This window comes from Parus major, chromosome 2 (assembly GCF_001522545.3).
Source record: "Parus major isolate Abel chromosome 2, Parus_major1.1, whole genome shotgun sequence".
Classification (NCBI taxonomy): Eukaryota; Metazoa; Chordata; class Aves; order Passeriformes; family Paridae; genus Parus; species Parus major.
The window spans coordinates 7795880-7816438 of record NC_031769.1 but is presented as its reverse complement, the minus strand read 5'-3'; the positions used below and the strand labels follow the sequence as shown (position 1 = coordinate 7816438).

Below are 20559 nucleotides of genomic sequence, written 5' to 3'. Positions count from 1 at the left end.
CCTTTCCTTTCCCCTTTCCTCCTCTCTCCAGCTTGCAATCAAATGCACTCTCCATATTTGTTCCTTGCAATTGATTGGGCAAGAAGAAAAAAGCCAGGTGCTTTTAGATCCTAGTGCACATCATTGCAATAAGAAACACGAGGGCTCCTGCTCTGAAATAGAACAGGCTAAGAGACACTTGCCAGCTTTAATCAATAACACAGGGAGTATTTTGGCTCTGGGCTCAGCACTGCAAGATGTGTCAGAGTGTTGAACCTCCCTGGGAGCAGAAGGGATGTGCTGAGTCACCGAAGGACATCACCCTGTGCAGGAAAACCTTAGTGCAGGGTGTTGGCACGGGGTTCCAGCTGCTGAGATGTGGCATAAAAACCATCGGAAAGGATCCTGCCTGCTCCGGGACAGCCCCTTCATCAGCAGCATTCACAGTGTGAGCACCCATTTCACCTCCCTGAGAGGGGGTAATTATTTCTTGTCACTTAGACTCAATCACTGAGCTCCACACAGCTGGTGGCAGAGAACCATTTAGCCTCATTTACCACCCTGATGGCCTTTTAGCTCTTCCACATTTCACACGGTCTCTGCCATTCCGCCCATAAATTCTTCTTAAAAAAAAAAAATCATAAAAATTTATGAGGGGGAAAAAAAAAAGGCATAAAATGGAGTCGGCTAAGAGAAAAGGTACTAAAATTTTCAAATGAAGATGAGGTTACGTACCCCCAGCTGTTTCAAGTGCAGTGATTGAGGGTCTCGCTGATGAGGGATGATTACATTCCTCCTGCCCCTCACCCCATTAAAAGCAGTGTGTGTCCTCCCTCTGGATAGGGCTGATTAACAGTAGCACAGGGAAAACTTGGAAACAACCGCATCTTCCCCATTTTGATGCAATCCTTGAATGTTCCTGACTCAAGTTAATGAGCACAAGCCCTTTGCAATATGCCAGCACCTTTAAGCGGTCTGAAAGGTTTAAAGCAGGAGGAACTGCAGGTGTCACTTTGCAGAGAGACCCTTTTGTGGTGGTGTTTAAGGAGAATATAGAGAAATTATATCCTCATCAGTTAACTGGGATTTGGCTTCCAGGACTGGTTGTGCCACACAAAAGTCCAGGCTAGAAATAAAAAAAGAACATATTTAAAATGCCAGGGTTCTCAAACTGTACCCAGTCCCTGTGACTCAGATTTTGCATCCAGCTGTTTGCAGAAGTCCCAGTTTCAATAATAAGGTTTATAATAATAGCAATAATATTTTTTTAATAAGCAAATTATAAAAAGTGATGAAGAATTGACTGAGGGCTTTAAGAGCAGCCAGGTATCCCAAACCCTGAATACCCTTTGAGTCTTATAACAAATAAAAGAGCTGCCTTCCACTTTTTTTTCTTTAAAACTTTTAGCTATTTTAGCTATGAGCTATTTTTCCCCATTCCTCAAGGCCTGCAGTGGGATCCATGTTAATGAAGGCTGTGGAAGGCACCTGACTCACTGCATAGATAAATGTAGGAAAAAGTCTCCCAAACCCCCTCCCTCTGTTCTTACTGGCTTTGCTGCTCTACAGGAGCACCACAGCTACAGAAGGCACAGCCTAATTTGTTTGAGACCCCAGGAAACAGGCTTGGAAAAGGCTGTGGGACTATTCAGTCCATCCTCATGCTGTTTTAAAACCCTTCTTATAAAGGAGAATCCTCTCATCAGCAATGAAAAGATTGTTAGTTAGGTAACAGTGGCATACAGGACTAGAATCAGAAGAACAGGAATGTTTAACTCCTAAGTTCTCCCCACAGCATCCCCAGTGTCAACAGCATCTCCACAGAACAATTTTTCTGGTCAGCATCTTTCATTTTTCACCAGCTGAAGGCACAATATTCCCCTGGGATCTTTTCAGAACAGCACGGATGGGTGAAAATATTTAATGTATATTCAGCAGTTAGCAGAATTGACATCTGAAACCAAGGAGCAGTGGCACCGTGTGACCAGTCAATTCTCATTGAACCCAGCTAAGGATGTTTTCTGTAGCTTAAGCCCTGGTCTTTGAAAGGCTGAATGTGTAGAGCAAAAGCAGAGGAGATCTTTGATAGATGAACCATTCAAAAAAGCTTCCCAAAATCATTATTCACAGGGTGTTTCTACTTAGGGCAGTAGAGGGGTGGTTGATTGGGTTGCAATTTTTGATGTCTAGCACTAAATCTTCATACTACACATACACATGTTAATACCTCAATTCTGGAAGTGCCTGATGCATCCAGCCTAAAAAGGCAGTAGTCTTTTCCCTCATAGATCACCCCATCTATAGATCAGATATCTGCAATTAATTCATTGCTCTTCCTCTTTTCCCAGTGACTCTTACAGCAAAAATCCTTATTTATTAATGCCAGAGTGCATAGCCTTGCACTTTCCAAGATTAAATTTAAACTCACCTCTATTATTCTAATTCTCTAGTTCATCCAATTCCTCTAAGATACTCTGATCCTCCTCTCATCTGAGCCCTCCCTCATCTATCTCCCAACATGCTTGATGAGCACACTCCAAGTCTTCCTGCCCAAATAATTACAAATTAATTAATGTCAATCAAGACCAATTTTTGAAGCACACAACTAGACATCTCAAGATTCCCTTTTAAAGGTTTGTTTGTACCTCCCTTGGTCACCCCCTTTCCATCCCCTCAGTAAATATTTTTTAGCCACATTGATTTCACCCCTCTCTCCTGGCTGTCAGCCTTCCAGCTCTCAAAGCACGTCCTGCAGGAATCCTGCAATCTTACAAAATCACAAGTTCATCAGTGGGACATTTTAACTTCTGAAGACCAACAGACTTCTATGCCCAATCCCCACCTGTCCTCTTGAAAAGGGAGCTTGTTCTTCCCCTGTGCTGTGCTGTGGTCAATCCATTCAGTTTAGGGCAGGACTGGACTGGAGTCAAAGCTCAGGGGTGCTTCAACTTCACTAAAACACAAATTCCTGCCCCAAGACTGCAGACTGATGGGGCAGGGAAAGGTGGTACAAGGAAGCAAGGAGATAGGACTCATTAAATTTGGGTTTTGAGGGATTTTGGTGAGGTTTACTTTGGTTTGGAGCCTTCTCTGGAGGCTGAGGTGTGGAAGAGGCGATGCTGCAGTCAGGTATTTACAGTGTGCTCCTACTGTTAACACACGGCAAAACCACAGGTTGAAAACTCAGCTGGAACTTGGATCACAAAGACAGCTATTCTTACTTTTAAATCACTGATTCAGGGGCAGTTTTTTAACCCTGATGAGCCTTCTAAGGTCACTTAGTGCAAGACAGCTGATTCTGACCTCTTTTTTCAACCTACAACAGGCCAGTGGAATTAGCCTCCATTTATGCTGATATAATTGTGTTCAGGAAATAACTGATGGTCACCAAACTGAGCTTGCCAAGAGCTCCTCTTTATGTCATGAATTAGGTAGGCAATATTTGAAAGTAGAGATCTTTTATTAGACTTGTCAGTATGGCAAAAAGCACCAGAAAAGCTTTAACACCCACAAGCTTTCCTCCTGTATGTATTTAACTCTTTAAAAAGAGATCCCTCTTAGCTTCCAGACTCTGTAGCAGGCACACAAGCACAAGTTCCTTTCACCCTCAGCCACTTTTGTTTCCACCTGGGGCACCTCTGCACAGCTGGGGAAGAACCCTGTGCTATGCTGCTGATATAAAAGTAAAACCACAGATGATACCAGAATAAAAATGTTACAATAATCCAGTGTGTGAAGCCTTTTTTGACAAGTTTGAAGTTGTACATCAAGCAACAACACAGGAAATTATAAAGATCAGTTTTTATTGACATATTTTAGGTACAATAAATATATTTACATGTTCACATTTCAAACATGGAATTACATGTAAAAAAACTTGTACATGAGATCATCTTTGTGTTTCCATTTTTACATTCACTTAAATAGGTATGACAAAGATCTCTTATGCACGTGGAGGATTTGGTATAGTCCAGAATTACACTCAAGCAATCAGCAGTGCACACCTTGTGCAGATGATGCTGTAGGAAACATGAGGCAGACGCACTCCCAGTGCAGTCAGTATGATACAGTCGGCTGCTGAATTTATATCCTGAACTGCTAATGAACAAACTCTGCAATCCAGATTAGAGCAGTACATTTGAAATGGTTCTCAAACACCCAAATATAGATGTGTATATAGATATATACACACTGCTTAGGACTTTACAGGTTAGGAAGGATCACATTCAGTAATAGTAATAGGAGGTAGAATCGAGTCGACAGTGTTGGTATTTCTACGTGGCAATAAAAAAAGTGCTATTACTATCACTGAATTCAAGAACAGAGCTCCTGAAAAAGTGAAAAGGATAAAATAGTTGTTAATCCTGTTTAGCCTGGCTAAAATGCTCAAGCATGTAAAGGAAATGACTACATTCCCCAGCATGGGTAAAACTGCAAAGCAAAAGTGTTAAGTGATGCTTCTCCAGTGCTCTGGGACGGGCAGCATCACCCAAAGGTGACACCTATATCAAAGTAACCTCAACTTCAGGCACCAAAGTCTGCAAAGAAAAACACAGTAGGGTGGATTTCAGGGTAGGACATCTAGGGTTCAAGTACCCTCAAAAGAGCTGGAAGAACAGAAAAAACAGAGCAAAAGATTGAATGCAATGCACTCAGGAAATAAAACCAGAGAGATGAACAGGGAGAAAAAAGGGCAGGAATATAACAAGGATACAAATATGGAAATGAAAAAATGGGGGCAAATGAGATGGAAATGAGAGAAGGCATAGAAGAGAGGCAAAGGGCACCACAGGAATAAAGGAAGTTGACTTAATCCAAGGGCTCCTTTATAAATAAAAGTATATGCAATGGTACAGAGGATCAGCTGTGAATAAATAAGTGTTAGCATCTGGATGCTGGATCTGTAAGTGAAAATGTCTATTAATTAGAAGTTAAACTGCTGAAAGAAGTTTCATCACCTGAAAAAGAAAACCTGCAAACAAATGGTTTTGTTATTCTCAAAATAGAAATAAAACTGTAAGGTTCCAAACTCAGCCTGACAGACACTAGGAAAAAAATACCATGCATATTAAAATCCATTAGATGCACAACAGAGAAAATCCTGAACAAGCACAACATCAGCACAGCAGTGTTTGAAACTGTGATCTTCCAAGTGACTACACCCAACATTGCAATACAGCTACATTTAACTGTACACAGGTTCTTTTACAATTTGTAATCTGCAATACTGTTTAAAGTTTAGACAGTAAAAACCACTGAACACAAGTGCTGTCACATGAAATAAAAGCAGTGTAACCTGTTGAAAAACGTGTATCTATCAAGCCCATTTCCAGTTAGTTAGGAAAATCAGTGCATCCAACCAAGAAAGCAGAGAGCAACACAGGCACCTAAAGGACCCTGTGAGATTAACTTTCCCCTCCAGGTTTTCTTTAGTGCAGTAAGGACCACGCTTTCCACCAAAATTAGCAGAGAAGTAGAAAAGGTGTTTGTTTGTTTGTTTAAAATTAAAAAACCCAACCCTGCCAAAAGCAGCGTTATAAAGAACAAGATGATCCTTCCCAACCATATTATACCAGAAGTTGGTATACGCAAGGATCCAATATGAATCTGGTTTTGTACACAAGCCCCTGTGCTCATGTGGACAGTTATCTCCATGATTAAAAATCAGGTTACAAAAAAACCTTACAGAAAATCCTTAGGATTTGATACTAATTTAAGATAAAATACTTTCAAGTATTATGTTTATGAATTAATTAGAAGACAAGGCATGATTTAAGATAACATTGAGACAAAAGCTCTATGTTACCCTAAATGACCTTTATAATACAGCTAACTTTCTGCAATCTGTTCAGGATTTGTTTCCTTTACATTTTATTTCTCATCTACCATGATGCTAAAAAAAAAGAAATGAAAACAAAAGCACAAAAAAATGCATTAAAAAAAAAAGGTTTATGTCTCTCTGAACAAAAAATGCCTTTTTGACAGTGAACAGGTGAAGCCAGATTTCTACCTTCAGTACCACGACTTGCATCACAGACACAGTACTACACAAAGGACAGGAACATCACAAAACTATGCCAGAGGTATCTCCCAAGTAGACAAAAAAACAACCAAAAAAAAAAAAAACAAAAACCAAAAACCAGGGCAAAAAAACCCTCCAAAGAAGAAACCCCAGAGGGTCCCACCCGCTCTGTGACCCCAGCTGCAAGGGTGACACACCCACACACACATACAGACACACAGTTACTGAGTGCAAACGGCAGCAAGTGCCTTCCAGGGAAACTGCATCATTTCATGCTACACAGATAAAATATAATATGTTTAAAAAAAGATAAAAAATGTAGCACCAAGTAAAAGGTTTTTTCTTATCCCCAAAAGCTGACATTAAAAAAAAAACAAAACTATGAGAACCTCCAAGGTTATTCTGCAATAACCTTCAGTTTTACTCTCATCTGTATCCTGGCAGTGGAAACATTACATTAGTGAATTAAATGCTCAGTCTGCTTGGCATTTTACAGGCTAGAAGGACTTCTTTACAGAAATTTGGAAACCTGAAGTGAGCCTTCAGATTTGAACTGGGGGAGATGAACTAGATATCCAAGGACACCACGCAGAGGGGGTGCTCGCATCCACTGCTCCTTCCCAAAGTCACACTGGGGATACGTGGGCTGACAGCATCCCTCTGGCTATGGGAATGCTTACATCAAGAAGGATGCAGGGACCCTGAGCATGGCCAGCACCACACCCCAGGGCTGCTGTGGCACTGGTAACACTGAGATGCACCAAGGTGCCACCAACCTGGCCTCCGTGTGAAACCAGAACAGCCCCAACTTTTGAGGACAGTATTACACCACAGACCTAATTTGTACCTGTAAACAGCACAATGGAACAAACCCAGAGAGATCCTGTGCCTTGGTCTGACAGTGCACTGTATTTCCCCTCAGAAGTTAAAGGACAGAGTTGTTTTAGGGATTTTAATTAAAAAAAGAAAAAAAAAAAGTAAAAAAATAAAGTAGAATGTTCTACTGAAATACCAGAGATCATATGGGTAATTCAATACTTTAGTTAAGGCAAAATATGAATAGTTATAAAGTGAATTTTCCAGTGGTACAAGATGGAAATGAAATAATTTGAAGAAAAAAAAAAAGCTGCCTTCATATAACCACCTACTGGAGTTGCCTATTTAAATAATTATAAAATTATGCTAATAAAACTGAACAAATAATACACAGATCAGGATATATGTATTGACTTACTAGCATCTTTATAAAAATTTGAAGATATACACAAAAACACATCAACATTTATGGAACCATATCCATTTAAATTTAGATAAGACAACACAAAAAACTAACAAATAGCTAAGATGTGGTTGACTGTAAGCACTTTGAGTAACATTTTAATTTTAAAAGGTCAATATTTACATACTACATTAAACGTCTTCTCTTTTTTTTTTCCATTTTGCATCGTATTGTGAATTCACTACAAAGAAAGAACAAGATAATGGTTGCAACAGATCTTCCAAGAAAGTTAACTTAAAATGCTCAGATTTAACTCTGTGCTGGAAGAGAACACATCAAGAACACGTCCGTCTAGCTTTACCTCTGCTTCCTTTGGGTGTTTTTGGGAGGAGACAACAAACAGATCTAAAGGAGCTGTATCATCCAAACTGATTAATACCAAAAGATCCACTTTTAAGTTAGGAATTGAGAACTAAGAAAACACAAACATTTTAAAAAATGACTCACCTAATTGCTACTTTTGCTACTGACTTTTTTAGGATATTGGAGATATGGTGACAACACAGGGTGTGAGTATGTATGTATGTGTATAATAAAACAAATATAGACATACATACATATGGTATGTTTACATGTAGGAAGGTACCCAGGTACTGCAGTAAGCAGCTGAATTAATCCCCAGCAATCCACTCATACCCTGTCTATGCACAAGCAATAATCTCCTGCAACTGCTGTTAAAGAAGATCCATCTACTCATCAAACAGGCATTGCTCACGTCACTCCTTCATTTAAATAGATATGAGGCCATTTCATGCCTTTATTCCAAACCCACACATTTGTCTCAAAAAAAAAATATTAAAAACCCAACTGAATAAAAATTTTTAAAACTTAAGTTGGCTGAACCTCAGGCTCTTTGGGATAGATTCAAAACCCAAAGCAGGAGCATTTCTACAAGCTTCTTTGACTTTTGAATCAATCCCATATTCTCAGGCTCCAAGAAACCCTTTAACCCCAATAATGTTTGCTTCTGACAGGACAGTTGATCAACTGCAGATGTTCCTACTGCTGAACTCAGCTGCTGGCCTGTCTGGCGTGTGCATCTCTCCCAGATTTCCAGACACGCACTACTGTAACTCCACTCCGAGATGTCTCCTTGTGCTACTCACTGCAGAGAAACTGCTCCCTAACAATGGGATGAGCAACTATTTAATGCCTTCTGTTAAAGATAAGCAGTTATTTCTTTAGAATAAAAGTGACATAACCTGAGGAGGCAGCGCAGGGGTCCCAGAGCTGATGGTGTGGAGCTAAACAGCCTGGGGCTGATCACTCTGCAGGTCTCTGGGGCTGGTCCCACTGGGCACTTCCTACCTGCAGCTCCTGCTCTGTCCTGGGCTTGGCTCTACCCTGAAGCACTAACAGCACTTCATCTACAGCAACTGTGGCTGCACATTAAACATTATGCATGAATTATACATGTGGGTGTAAACCTTGCTTCCAGGAAAAGATTCTCATTCTGCTACTGTGTCTTGTCACTAAGTTTCAAATGGACTTAAAGAGTATTTCCTAAGCATGTTATTCTATGTTATTTCAGTGAACAGAGAGCAGGTCTACCTAGAAGACTTTTGACAGCACTTATTCCATCATTATTTTGGTAACTTCTACTTAATTGAGAATCTGGACCAAAAGTGGAAGAAAGCCAATTAGGTATCTGTGCCATTAAATCATCCCAAAAATAAAAAATAAAAAAAAATAAAAAAAGAATACTATAAAGATACTAAAAAAAGGTACTATAAATTTGCTTAGCTCATCCCTTTCCAGCTTGGCAAGCCTATTTTGGACCCCTTTTGCAGCTCTTTTATTTCATACCCATAGTGTTTTTCTGCAGACACTCAGGTAACAAACCTACATTCCTGTAAGTCCCCCCCCTTCAAAAAGTAGGTGGAGTCCTTAAAAGTATTCCTAAAATAAAACATGAAGCAAAACATCATGGTTTAAAAACTAAGGAAATGTTCATAAAAACTGGAATCCAATATAAAGATGACATTTTAATAAGTTTATTCAGAAGTAACTGAAAAAATTGCTCCTTTGGCAACTCCATCTGGATAGTTCTAACCAAAAGGAAATATTACGAATTTTACTTTGAATAAAATATAAGCTCCTTAATGTTTGCATGGCATTTTTGGGAACTGACACATTCATCAGGAGATTCACAATGTCCTTATAGTCCTTTATGTATCAGGAACACCACATCAAAACAAGTCCTTGCAGTTACGGGTTTCTTACGGTTCAGCATTAATCACAAAATAAATCTCAAAGAAAAAAACCTGATCAAAATAAAGCATGAGGCAAACCATGAAACACTAGCTCAAAAGAACTATCAGGAATGCACCACTCTTCCTGCATAACATTTTTGAAGTGACCCACCAAATATTTCTTTTTCCTTGCATCTGGCAGAGTTAATTAAAACAACCTAATTACAACTCGGAGTTCACTACCCCACAATGCTACTGAAGGGCAAAGATCCTTGCTTTTAGAAACCAAGGGAAAATACAGCAATGTTATTCCTCCTACACAGGGTTTTATGGAATAAGTGGAGTTGGAAAGAGAAGATGGAAGTCTATGTTGGAATAAAAAAATGCAAAGACAGACTTATTTACAAAGATCAAAACTACAATTTTCCAGTGTCACCTCCAAAGCTTCTCAGCAAACTGCTATTCAGCAAAGCAGACCATGTTCAAATCTATGCAAGAATACCTTCTGTGCTCTCAGGTATACAATGCAACTAATTTGTTTAGGAAAACGAGTTTTCATTCAAATACCTTGCACTGAAGATAAGAGCAACCATTATCAAATATTCTTTGCTATGGAGAAAGTTTTTTAAATCTTTCGCTGTAACCATTCTCTCTCAAGTCACTGTGGTCACACAGTAGGATCCTGAAGAACAATGTCTACATGCATCAAAAGCATTTGGGAAAAAAATAATCCTATAATTCCATGTGGTTACAACAGAATGTGAAGAAACTGAACAGAAATTCCACCTTTGCAGATCCTCTCGAATTCACCTCTCCTGGAGGTCACCTTGGTGCTTTCTGTAGTTCAAGAGAGCAGCTACAGACTGAGCTGACAGGTGGGCTCCCAACCCGATGGATTTTCCACTGAGTCTGCAGCTCCACAGTACACTGAGGTCGGTGCAGGGGCTTCTCTCAGCAGACATCACTCCACAATCAGCGCCACGTTGATGTGGGACAGATCTATCATGTGCCTGTTAAAGTTAAAAGAAAAGTTAAATCTGGTGCTCAGATTGATTCTGCCATGGTGCTTCTATGAAGGTCACTAATCAACAGATGCTTGATTGGATTAAAGAAACATTGAGCCAGAGGAGACTGATTTTATCTTCTGAAAGGAGGGAGGGAACTACGGCGGCAGCAATGCTTAATTATTTACCTGTGGAATTTCTGCTGAAATGCTAAAGCATGTGCTGGCTCCTTGAATTTTGCTATGGCTTTCCGCTGTTGAGGAAGCATCTGTAAACTCTGCAGAGACAAAAAGCCAAAACAGATTTTTAATATTCACTTGAACACCCACTTCAAACAACAGCTCCTTATTTTGCATGAAACCCACTGAAATTCTTCGGTATTTCTTTATTCAGAAATGTATTTGGTGTTCTCTTATTTGTGTCCACTAAAAGAACAGACTGGAAAGAGACTTCTGAGACTGCAGTCAGGGTCCCAGCTGATGGTGTTTGAGTTAGTTCTTTCCACAGGTTAAACAGGGCAGAAACAGAAAAAAGTGCTAAGTTCTCTCAAGTGCATATCCTCACACTGTTTTTATACAACAAGTGGCCAGCTCTGACAGGCAGCACCACAAAGCCCCACTGGGATGAGAGAGGTCACCACATCCAAGTCCTCCACACAACACACATCTCCCCAGACAAGCCCATCTGAGTGCCTCCCATACCATGAGAGCAGCAGCTCACAAAGCTTTAACTACAACAAACCCCCTACATAGGACTGAGCTCTCCAAAAAACACACCTCAGCCAGGGCTCTGGAGAACTCATGTCCTTATTCCCTGCTGGCAGAAGCAAGTCCAGGCCAGGCTGATCCCAGAGAGCAGTCCTGTGGCCTTGGCAAAAAAGGCCACTTAGGAAGTTTAAAGTTTATGCTTGGAGTCAGCCCTTCAGTTAGAATAATTTTCCAGAAGACACTTGAGAAATTCAAAAAGATGAAACTTTACACATTAAACAGCTACATACCCAACAATCAGTGAGAACATCCAGCAAGTATTCAGCATCACAGAATACTAAGGATGGAAATATGATCCTGAAATCCTGCTGCCTGTGAACACAGGCCAGAGATTTCAGAGTAATGAGGTTAAAACAGATCCAAAGGCTTCAGTCAGAATTTCACAGTTCCACAGTGATTCCAGCACCTCATACAAAGTTCTGGATGTTTAACAGCCTATGCTGCAGTACATTAAAGACAAAATTGTTCTAATTCAGCTTCCAGTCTTCTTATGGCTTTGGATGCAGAATAAAGAATTATTAACAATCTACTTTTTTCTCAGTTTCTACATAAAGGCAATACAGTTTTATACTGAAATTTAGATACACACACAGACAAATACATATATATGGACACCTTAAAACTTTTCTAGATTATGACCTCCTGATTGCTAAGTATGAACATAATTCTTTGCTCCTGCATTTTGCCTGGATCTCAGCTGCATCCCCACACTTGGATGATTCCAGCTCTCTGATGGACAGCATTTTAAACTTTACCTTCAGAAATTCTGTATCACCATCTAGAGTGTAAAAAAAGTACCACAGATCTTTAGAGAAACCAACAATTCCTTGGGAATCAACATAGAACCCCACTCAATACATTTTGAGGGTGACATACTTTGGTTTCTCTTAGTGAAAGAATTTTTAATCCCACTGATCTGTTCCCTGTTCATTCAATCTAATGGAGCATTTTAAGCAAGATGTCAAATGCCTAGATGAAATTTGTTATTACAGTGGTCTACTTCTATCTTTTTTGAACACATAAGACTCTCTTGGTAAGATGTGTATTTAACAAGAGCCATGGCACCTGATAAATCATAATTCTTTGTCTCTAAGCCTGACAATTCAGCTTTGCCACTTTCTGTAGCTTAGCTATCTGTGATTTTGAAGCAATTAATTTTGCACCTTCTTGTAACTGACAGGAAACTTTCCTTTCTCCTGGAAAATCACAGATGTTTAGTATTTCCACCAGCCTGTGATTTCGAAGTGGAAGCTGAGTAAAAGTTAAAGGCTTGAGCAAATCTGATAAGCATCAGCAAGTGAATTTGCATTTTATAGTTTTTGGAAAGAGCTGTACCTTTTCATCATAGCAGAAGTCACTGCAACTTCTCCATTTCTGAGCTGGTAGAAACAGGATTTAGCTTTAAAAAAACCCACACAGTGGATGCTTTTTATTTCTTTTTAAATTAGAATGCTCTTAACACAGTTAAGCACATTTTACCAACAAGAATGCACTCATGCTGCAGAAAGCAGCAGTGAAAGACCCTGGATAAAGCTTAATTCACCTGCAGGTTTATCTGCAGGAATAAGAGACAGAGATGCTGAAGTTTGTGTTCTCCCTTACTGAGCTCACTATTTTATGATTTATAGAACTAGATCTTAACACACATTTTCTTGACACCACTTTTCTTGTTAAAAGAGAAAGAATCACAAACTAAGTAAGTTCTATCACTGAGGACTATGCTTTGAAGACTAAAAATTAAACACAGCCCTTAAATAAGATTTGGAAAGAACAAACTTTAAGAGTTGATACCAAAAGTATCTCTGAATTACAACTAAAACACAAACAAAAAATGTTCCTCTCAAAGAAGTCAACACTTTTAATAAGCGAAAAACTTGTTTGAATCACTGAAAGGATGAATATTTCAGTGAACAGTTCAACAAGAGGAGCTGTACAAGAGCCCAGGGATGCACCCCTCCAACTGCACTCTGCATGTCCTGCTGTCAGCTGCTTCCCTCCCCTCTCCAGATCCACCTCCAGCTCTCCTGCTGCCAACTCCCCACAATGCCAGGTCTCACTCAACTACCACAGCACCTTCTCCCAATGATTTATGCTCCAGACCCCTGTTGTGATCAACTGAAGAAGAGAAGCTGTGTTTGGTGACACTTCCCACAAGAACTGAGCTATTATTGCATTAATATTCTTGAGAGGCACAAAAGCAAAATTTGATTTTGCAGTTTATATAAGCATGATGATGAATTATTAACAAGTTTCTCAGTAATTAGCATGTAAAAAATTGACTAAAGGAAGACATTCCGGTGTAGTGCAGACTTATTAACAAAATTAGGCAAAGCATCCAAATATTATTATAGATAACTTATTTGTACTTTCTTATGAATTAATAAGCTTATTGACTGACTAGTTTGGGTACTGTGTTCTCACACTGTATTACTGCTTTGTTTTTCAAAGCAAAAAAAAAAAAAGCAATCAAAACACTAAGTGCATTTTGATACTAAACTGCTTTGGCAACAAGGCATCAGTTCTTGGGTAAGTTTACTGAAAAGCATCTTTATCAGATTTAATTGCTCTGATTAATACAACTATGGAAACAAAAAAACAACCCATCTGATCCTTCACTGTCTAAACATAACCCATCACCCAGCCTGGGGTAAGGCAGCATCTTCTCAAGTGCTGAGAAGATGCCTAGATTTAAGACTGAGAATTAAGGACTGCAAAACAAAGGATAAAAACCCAATACTGGTCCAGTTGGAAACTGTCTGAAAAAAATTAATTTAAATGGGTTTAATTCAAATTTTCAGACTATGTCAGCAAAAATGATGCATAATCACTTCATGTTTGTTAAGGTATATGAGGTATATACACCTTTGGGTATAGATAAAAAAACCCTTCTGGTTTTAACAGAGACAATTACTAAGCTAAGTTACTCTGAGGATGTGACCACAGCCTTAAAATGCCACCATCTCTGCTGTGTTTTCAAACAAATCCTCAACTCTCATGACTTGCAAGTGTGCACATTATGCATCCAGCTAGAAAAGATTTATTTATGTTCTGATTTTGGACAGTATCTTCTCATTCACTTAACTACTTAAGCCCCGAGTTTCATGTTTTAAGAACATTGCTTATAAGGCATGCAACACATTTACCACAGGTGTAGGTCCTGAGCTGCTGCTATCCCATCCTGAGCAGACAGACTATTGGCTGGGCATAGAAATGAAGAATTCCACTTCAGCAGAAACCTGAAGTAAAATTACTGCATACACATCCTACTGTATTATTTCTGCCTTTTTGAATTCAGGGTGATTTGCATTTTAGAGCTGATCCTACATTTAGATGATCTTAACACCTATAGTCAGAAGAAAACATTCCTTGTGTACCCTGTGGTATTTTATTAGCTCAAAATATTCAAGGCATTATCTCAAAGACTTACTGCACCAGCTTCTGCTTTTGTTGATTCCAAATACACAAGCTAAGAAAATACATCCAAAAATTTATTATTTTTGCTACTCTTAATTACCTTTACCTAGTTACCTTGCTAGTTTAACTTAAATGTTTTCATCCTTTTTGAATAATTTGGTAACTGTTTTTCTTTTTTTGTTTTTCAGTGATAGCATTCAATAGTCCCTCTCCCCTTTTGGAAACACATTTTCCCAGAGGCACAAACACTGCTGCTGATGGGCTCATCAGTGGTGGGTCCATCCTGGAGTTGCTGGCATTGGCTCTGTCAGACACAGGGGAACCTTCAGACAGCATCTCACAGAAGCCATCCCTGTAGCCTCCATCCACTACAGAAATGTGTCCATCCAAATCCAATACACATTTCTCAACTGCAAATTTCTCATTTACAAATTACAAAAAGTAATTCAGTGTGTTGGTCTTAGACCTGAGGAATCATGACAAAGCAGCTACAAGCACCACACAGGACTAATGACAGCTCCTCTCATTTTCAAAGAACAAATACTCCTACAGCAATCCTTGGTCTTATGATCTTCACTGTAATGACAAAACACGTGGTTCTATGTTTTCCAAAGCATGATATCTCAATTTGATCTGAGCTTGGTATTATTTTATGAGCTACAGATGTTGAAAGGCCAGTGGTAGGAGGTAAGGAAGGACACAGCACTGCCTCTGGAGACCAGCTGGTTCTAGTGACCATCTCTTGACTTCTCTTTTAATGAGAGGGCCCTCACTCTTCCTGCACAGGAGACTTCCCTATTGCCACACAGTGCAACACCAGAACCTCCTATCATGAGCCCCTAACTGAAATATCACAATCCTCCCAAACGTCACAGGTCTGAGAAGACAACTTCATTCACATCTTCTCTTTAAGTTGACCTAGTCAGATGTTCACCAGAGGATGAAAACCTCTTCCAGGATCCACTCAGGTGGAAAGGATTGACAATACATACAATAACTTCCAAGGGATTTCAAATGACTGGTTACTTTACAGATTTGGCTGTACAGATCTACGTGCAGCATTTCCTGATAGCAGCCTGAGGTCACAGGTATTGTGAGCATGTTCCTGTTTGACTCTGGAGAAGAGAGATTACATTCTGACATATTTCTAGCATTAAAAATAAAAAGCTAGTTTAGAGTGAGGGTAAGTATTTTACATGGAAGGGATTTAGGAAGCACAGAGCTCATACTGATCTTGACTGTCTCCTTTTTCTGCTTAGGAACTGCCATGGCAAGATGCAGATCTTAGGCTGAATGGAAAATTCAAGAAACCCAGTATTTCATAATCATACTTTTGATTGAGAGTTTGCTTACAAACTGTTTTAAAACATTCTATTTAATGCAACAACTTAAAAAATAATCAGCAGCTCTGGCTTTTTCTGCAACTGAACTATCACCAGTGATTAAAGCATGAATATCATAAAAGGACCATTCCCTCTGAAGATATTTCCTTAGGCCTGAAGAGCTACACTGCCCTCAAATTTCTCCTCTACCCAAGCTCTGTAATTAAATTTGCACTTACTTGTACAATATTGAAATAGCCAGTATGATCATAGCTCATTAATCTCTAGCAAAGCTTACCTGCAAAACCAAGGGCCTTGAGACAAATAGGACATCCTCAAGTACAAAGCAAGAGACTGTTTGCAGAATGCAAACACCTGTGACACCAAAACTCTCAGAGGTTACAGAAGAAGAGAGTAAGAGGTTAAAAGGGAGATAACAGAGCACTGGGAGATGGAAACCAGGCAGGTAGGAATGAGACTGGAGCAAGCACTTGTTTCAACTATAGGAGACACATGGGAAATGAAAGTTTCCTCCTTTACTAAATTTCTCTCACTGAAGTAAATGGACTGCCCAGCACACCACACACGTTCAGTTCATCAGTGGGTTTGGGATTAGGAGTGGCAGTTCATATAAAGCTGCTAAAAACCAGGTCTATGCAAAAAGAAAGTAAACTGTTGTTGGTTGCAACATCATCTCTAGTGTGTGATCCAAGCTGCTCTGCATCAAGTCAAACAGCAGCACAGCAGGCACTTTCTGACTAGAAAGATCAGATTCTGTTTTTTCTTCCCTCCCATCAATAAATGCAGACAAGTTTTTATTGTCCTCACAGTCTCCTGACACCTGACACATCTTTCCTACCAGCAGGCACAGAATCTGTGACAAAATGTATTTATTTTATCCTCAGCTGTTGCAATTGATCTCTTCCACCTTCTGTTCCTCCTTCCTGCTTTTCTGCCACCTTTGACTTCCGACTATCTGCTCTTAGAAGTACTCAGCTTTATTTTCCCTATGCAGGGTGTCATGAGGGGAAAGGCTGTTCTGTCCCTGAGCTGGGCAGCTGGCACTCACACACAGCTCTGTAGCAAGGCTCAACTGGACAGGCTCACGATGGAGCTGCTCTTCTTTTTCCCCAGCCCCAAGGATGGAGCAGGACTGGCTGTATCTTCTCCCATTGCTTCGGCAACAGCTGAAAATGTTTTCACAAGCAGAAAGACCCCAGTGGTCCCCAGGTCAGCCTGAGCACCTTCTGCCAGAGGAGAACCCCCCTGCTGACCTGCAAGAGCACCCATGTTCTGGGTGTGTGCATCCATGGCATTTCCACTGATGCTCTGTGAACTCGAGAGAAATCCAGCACTTTGGAGTGCAGGGGCAGGGCAGGGGGCTGGCTGTGGCTGCCTTTACACCAGCTGAGCACTAGGTAGCACTGTCACTCCAAGAAAGCAAAGCCAGGCACATCAGCATTGGAACTGCTTTTCCTTTCCCAGTCCAGAAATGAGAGCATTAGCAGAGTAAGACCCTTATTTGTAGAACTAATCAAAGTACACCTACAACCCCAGCATTCTCATCACCTCTGATACACAACAGTGTATCTTTCCTTTTTTCCCCTTTTTTTAAAAATCAGAATTTATGATCTTAAATCTTCACAAATAATGAGATTTTACACTGATATTTTATGTCTGCATCTATTTGATGTAAGAAAACACGATTAAAGATGATGATGGTGGAATACCTCCACAGAACAATTCCCTCAGTACTCAAATTATCTGGAGATCTAGAACACAGTCCACTCTACCTGTCACCATGCAAAAACACCTCAGTTCATCTCAGGGTGGCAATAGCTAGCTGAACACAACTCTCTTTAGACAGTATAAACATTAATCCCAGATTCAAGAGCACAAAACAAAAAAACCCACAAGTGCTGTTTCTCATGACCTTTGCAGCTTATTAGTAATCTACTTTATCAAGTGGTTCTGGATGGATGTGCATTGAATGTCACTGCTCTACAACCATCCTCAGGAGGCTTTAGTTTGGTGATGTGCTCAGAAATCTTCTGTACTTTCCAACACTTTGGAATACATAATTTTATTTATAACACATAATTATTTTAGAATCAGCAATGAGATTTTACTGCAGGTACATTATTTGCTTCTGAAAGCTTATCCTCTCCAGAAAGACTATGACAGCAAAGTGTATGCTGGAAGAAAGCACTTCTGCTAATTTCATCATGTTTGAGCTGTAAAAGGCAGCTGTAACAAAGGAGATGTTCCTGGAGCCCCAAAGATTTTCTTATATTCAATGTCTTGAGAATCTTAATGGTATAATTTTTTCCCCCCTATTTTAATAACAGAGAGCCTTTGGTGAAGCAGGGACAAGAATTTAAGTTTTTAGTGATTAGGCAACAAAGGGTATCTCAAAGGTTGTATATGGGGAAAGATAATTTTCTCCATTTCTAGGCTATGGTAAGGGAAAAATGCCAAATTTCCAACTTCAACTCTAAGTTTCCCCCATCCTGTCTTATAGATGCCCAGTTATTCCCAAACTGTGACTCACAGAACACCTCAATGAAAGCTGATGGCAAAGCTTGGAGCATTGAACATCATAAACTAAGGGAAGTTTTTAATTTCCCTTCCCATAGTCTGTGCAAGTTACTTGTACCTTGAGAATGACACTGACAAGAAAAAGCTTAAAAAAAAAACAACCCAAGCCTTCTGGACCCAGAAAAGCAAAGTAATCTCTTCCTCCCTGCTAAGTCCATTGATAAATGACAAGACTTTTTGTACAACTTAAACCTGTTACACCAACAAAGATTCACTTTCTGAGGGAAGACACAGAGGATGATCACATTGTAACAAATTCAGGACATTTGGAAACGAGCTGGTGTGGGATCAGCTGCTTTACAGATGCCCCGGCATGGAAGGTGAAAATTAAGCAGAGGTCCTCAACCAGGTGGGACAAGTGCTTGTGGTCTATTCTTGTCGAAGAGCAAAGAGATCCTTGGAAGTATTCCTTTCTCCTCTCTGGGAGCTCTGTCTCAGTGCAGCCACTCCCACATTCACATCTGGACTGCAGCAGAAATTGATAGATGAGAAACTCGGATTTCTGAGCTGTGTTTGCACACTGCTTTGAAGCAAGGTGCTTGTTTAACATCAGAGGTGTATGCCCCACTCTTACCTTTAACCAGGGATCTGGGGGGTTGGATATGTGTTATTTCAAGACACTGTCCAGGCATGAACAGAATTCCCTAAGTTTTGATTCAGATTTAAATTTCCATTCCAATTGCAAAAAAAATAAGAATTAATTCAACTTGCTTCCCCTGGGAACAAATAAAATGATAAAACTTGATCTCAGAAGAGCTCCATTCCTTGAGGAAAATTTTGCTGAATATTGTCAACAGCTGAAGACAGGATCTTCTACATCTTAAAGACCGAGTCAGATAGAACGGACACACCTTTCCCTCCTCTTACTATTTCTTCAGCTCCATCAGACACTAGCTAAAAACCTGGGCACCTTGCCTAATTTCAAATAAAAGCAGCTAGAATTACTCACCCTGCTGTCTTCTCACAACTGCCATCTCCCCAAATCTTTCCTATTTCAGTCCATCAAGCTGTAACACTCCACCTTAGAGGAGCAGAGCTCTGCACTACCCAAGATCTGTTTGCTCTGGTCCCTGCCTCTCACACTCACTGTCCTCACACAGGAACCCCCAAAGCCTGCATGGAAAGAGCCCTTCCAGCCACTACTGGGCTCTCTTCAGCAGCTCACTTCAGCACTGCTCCCTGCAAAATCCCTTACATGAAACGCATACTAAATGAAAAAAGAGGAAATAATTGAGTATCTCTTTGCTGTTGGAGCTTCCTGACCCTCCCAGCTGCAGGGGATTTCATACAGCACTGAGCACAAACAACAGTTAAAACATTAATTTACAGCCAGGAAAATCCACTCATGTACTTCAGGATATTGACCTCTTTCAAAATCTAGCACCACCTGTATAAATCTGATTGCTGTGGATAGCAACAAAGTCACTTAAAATTGTTGCTGCCTCTTCCTCAACTGGTGCATTAACACTTCTACAGTGCCACTTCTCATGGTACCATTGAAAAACAAAATCAAAAAGCTAAGTATTACAGATGGTGGAACCAGTCTCACATTCCTCCTACAAAAGCATCACTTTTTTCCAGCATATGTCACCATTCATTCTTGTGAAACGTCATTTAGTCTCAAACAAGCCAGGAAATTTCTAGCCTTCTATAAGTCAGACTTGAAATTCAAGTGCAGAATTAGCACAAGAGCATTCTGCATCATTAGATAAATTCAAGCCTCTTGTTCAAGTAGTACTTCAAGATTTCCTGTAAGGTGAAAATGGACGATGATTCAGAAAGCATAATTTCCAAAGGTGCAGTTGATGCTGCTGCAAGAATACAAGTTCTAGAAGGCAGATATTCATCAAATCCCACTAGAAAATTAGTCATTGTTTTTTCTCCTGTAAGTACATCCTTCTAAATTGGCCTGTGACATTGAATTGAGAGACCAGGGTTTGGAGTCTGCTATGAAACAGCAAGTACTGAATAAATTTTTTAGC

General features: G+C 39.9%; 1 protein-coding gene across 1 annotated transcript in view; it reads right to left on the bottom strand.

Annotated features, from left to right (window-relative positions):
• Positions 1-3765: 3765 nt before the first annotated feature.
• RBM33 (RNA binding motif protein 33) overlaps positions 3766-20559 on the bottom strand; it is a 91069-nt gene continuing 74275 nt past the window's right edge. Inside the window, exons 18-19 of the mRNA XM_033512271.1 lie at positions 10665-10753; positions 3766-10482 (exon numbers count right to left, since the gene is read on the bottom strand). Of these exons, the coding sequence (XP_033368162.1) occupies positions 10434-10482; positions 10665-10753 (138 nt within the window). The 3' untranslated portion in view covers positions 3766-10433. The remainder of the gene's footprint in view (positions 10483-10664; positions 10754-20559) is intronic.